At 72.1% G+C, this 1,748-nt stretch overlaps 1 protein-coding gene across 1 annotated transcript in view; it reads right to left on the bottom strand.

Moving 5' to 3' along the window:
* Window positions 1-243: 243 nt before the first annotated feature.
* TNNI2 (troponin I2, fast skeletal type) overlaps window positions 244-1,748 on the bottom strand; it is a 24,150-nt gene continuing 22,645 nt past the window's right edge. The window contains exons 3-7 of the mRNA XM_007465943.1: window positions 1,286-1,327; window positions 1,062-1,190; window positions 819-908; window positions 544-720; window positions 244-412 (exon numbers count right to left, since the gene is read on the bottom strand). Coding sequence (XP_007466005.1) covers window positions 317-412; window positions 544-720; window positions 819-908; window positions 1,062-1,190; window positions 1,286-1,327 — 534 coding nt within the window. The 3' untranslated portion in view covers window positions 244-316. The remainder of the gene's footprint in view (window positions 413-543; window positions 721-818; window positions 909-1,061; window positions 1,191-1,285; window positions 1,328-1,748) is intronic.

Here is a 1,748-nt window from a genome sequence, read left to right as displayed (position 1 = left end):
GCGCCTGTGTCCAAGCTTACAGGGTCTGACACCAGCATCACCAAGCAGCCGCAGGCGGCAGGCGGGTGGGTGGGGTCCCTGCCCCGGCAGTGGCCCTCCCAGCCCAGCCGAAGTCCCCCGAAGCCCGTGTGTGGCTCCTCCACCCCCAGCCCAGGGTCCCCGGTCTCAGAGGCCTTCGCACGGCGGCGGCCCGTGGGCAGAGAGGCTGGGGCAGGGCTGGACCCCAGCAGAGCAGAGCAGTCGGGGGATTGGAATCCTTTATTGACGGGAGCTGAGCCCGACTCGGAGGGCCTCGGCGGGAGCGGGTGGCGGCGGCCTAGGACTCGGACTCGAACATCTTCTTGCGGCCCTCCATGCCCGACTTTTCCTCGATGTTCTTCCTCCAGTCTCCCACGTCACGCAGGTCCCGCTCCTGCGGGGGCGCCGGGAGACGGCTCGGGCCCACCACCTCCAGCCTCACTTCCCCTCCACATGCCCTCCCGGCAGACCCGTCCGGGGTCCGAGGCGGCCCGGCCGGCGGGGCGCGCGCGGTGGCAACTCTACCTTCTCGGTTTCCTCCTTCTTGACCTGCTTGAGGTTGGCCCTCAGGTCCATGCACACCTTGTGCTTGGAGCCCAGCAGCGCCTTGAGCATGGCGTCGGCCGACATGCGCACCCTCCTCAGCGGGGGCCGCTTGAACTTGCCTCTCAGGTCGAACAGCTTCTGGTTCATGTCCTCCAGCTGCGGGGTGGGCAGCAAGGCTGGGCGGGAGGTGGCGGGGGCCAGGGCCTCACGGTCGGGCCCCCAGCCGTACCGTGCCCGCCTCCCCGGCCCCTCACCTCCTTGGTGCTCTTCTGGACCTTCACCTCCATGTCATATTTCTCCTCCTCGGCCGCGTTGATCTTAGCGTGCAGCTGTTGGCAGAGCTCCTGCGGGGCGGGGGGCGCCGTGGGTGGGTGGGTGGTCATCCCCACGCTCGGCCTCCGCCCGCCGCCCGGGCCACCCTGCCTGCCCCCTGGACCGGGGGGGAGACGGGGTGGCGGGCAGGGGCTGCTGGGCGGGCGGGGTGGGGGCCTGGGTACCTGCACCTGGGCCACGGGGCCGGGGATGTGCAGCGGCGGGCAGCGCTCGGCCAGGTATCTCTCCTTCTCGGCCTCCCGGCGGCTCTCTTCCTTCTCTAGCTCCGTGGCCGCGATCTGGAGCATGAGGCTCTGGGGGTTTGGGGGGCGGCGGGTAGGCGGTGGTGAGGGGCCGCGGCACGCCAGCCCGCAGGCGCCCGGGCGGCCCTCCCCAGGCCCGCACCTACCTTCAGGTGCTGCCTGCGGGCCGTGATGGCTCTGCTGCGCTTCTGCAGGGCGGGGAGAAGTTGCGGGAGGGAGAGTCAGCGCCCCGGCCAGGGGGTCCTGCCCACGGGGCGGCCGGGCCTGGGCCTGGCGGAGAGGCCGGGCCCGGGACACGGCGCCGCACGGTCACCCTTTGCCCCGGGGGCCCGTCGGGCTGCGAGGACTGGGCTCGGGAGAAGGGGCCGTGCGTCTGAGGCAGGGGGATGCTGGCGGGGCGCAGGAGTGGGGGAGGGGGTGCGGCCATCAGAAAGGAGGGGCGAGCGCTGCGCTGCGGCACCAGGCAGCCACTTCCTGTTTGTCAGTGTCTCCGCTGGGGGAGGCGGGGGTGCGGGTGAGGCGTTTTCACAGAAGGGGGAGGGCTGGGTGGCCTCCCTGGGCCTTGGAACTCCGACCTCTGCCCTCTCCTGAGTTGCGGGTCCCCCCCCC

This window comes from Lipotes vexillifer, unplaced genomic scaffold, assembly GCF_000442215.2.
Source record: "Lipotes vexillifer unplaced genomic scaffold, Lipotes_vexillifer_v1.1 scaffold1094, whole genome shotgun sequence".
NCBI lineage: Eukaryota > Metazoa > Chordata > Mammalia > Artiodactyla > Lipotidae > Lipotes > Lipotes vexillifer.
This window is presented reverse-complemented; position numbering and strand designations above follow the sequence as displayed.